This window comes from Cryptosporidium hominis (genome assembly GCF_000006425.1).
Source record: "Cryptosporidium hominis TU502 chromosome 4 CHRO014095, whole genome shotgun sequence".
Lineage (NCBI taxonomy): Eukaryota > Apicomplexa > Conoidasida > Eucoccidiorida > Cryptosporidiidae > Cryptosporidium > Cryptosporidium hominis.
This window is the reverse complement of record NW_666242.1, coordinates 1-837: the sequence shown is the minus strand read 5'-3', so window position 1 is coordinate 837 and position 837 is coordinate 1. Positions and strand designations below refer to the sequence as shown.

The window sequence follows — 837 nt, the reverse complement described above, 5'->3', positions numbered from 1 at the left end:
AATATGCNAATATACGCAGTTCCNAGCAGTAATGTCTTATCAACGCTAATTAACTGGGGTTATTTAATATTAATCTATTAAAAATGGCCTCCCTCTCACATGCTGTTTTCTTCTTTTATTAATACCAANTAATGCTATAGTTCTTATTAATGAACTCATTTTCATTCTCAGGTTCATAAATATTCCTAATTTCGTGAATATTATCATTAATTAAAATATTCATTCCTTTTATTTACCAAAAAAATAATTGAAAATCCTCTTGCATATATTAGTTTGATATTTATTCCTATTTTTTATTCAGCATTAAATTGAATTTTGCATTTAATCATTTTTTTTTATATTAAATGTGGCAAATTAATAAATCATTTTTTTGCAATTCTAATTTCACAAAAATAAATGAATAATACCACACCTAATTTTCAAATAACCACTCCTCCACTAGTACCAAATCCTCATATCCGCCATTACCATAATTTTCAATATTATTATTGTTTTCTCCCAAATCTAGATGTCTTGAATGAGTATTTTCTAATTTACTTTTTTTAGATAAATTAACTTTTGTTGAATCAAAATCGTCATTTCTAGCTAATATTTTCATTTCGATTGACTCATTTTTCTCCAAATAAACTCTTTTATTTTGTCTTCCCAAATATGCCACACTTAATTCATTCTCATAGTTTCGTAAATTTTCACAATTATTTTCTTCTTGTTTATTATTAAAATAAAAACGTTTTTTTGTAACTATTTCATCATGAGTTGCTCCCCATTCCACTTTCAATGATTTTGATAAACTTTTTTCCTCACTAAGCAATTTTGGGCGAAAGTTAATTTCCAATA

General features: G+C 25.4%; 1 protein-coding gene across 1 annotated transcript; it reads right to left on the bottom strand.

The window, feature by feature from the left end:
• Positions 1-412: 412 nt before the first annotated feature.
• Positions 413-598, bottom strand: Chro.40186 (hypothetical protein). Its single annotated transcript, XM_659761.1, has 1 exon — positions 413-598. One exon carries the CDS (start codon positions 596-598, stop codon positions 413-415), a length of 186 nt encoding a protein of 61 aa, XP_664853.1.
• Between the last annotated feature and the right edge of the window lie 239 nt (positions 599-837).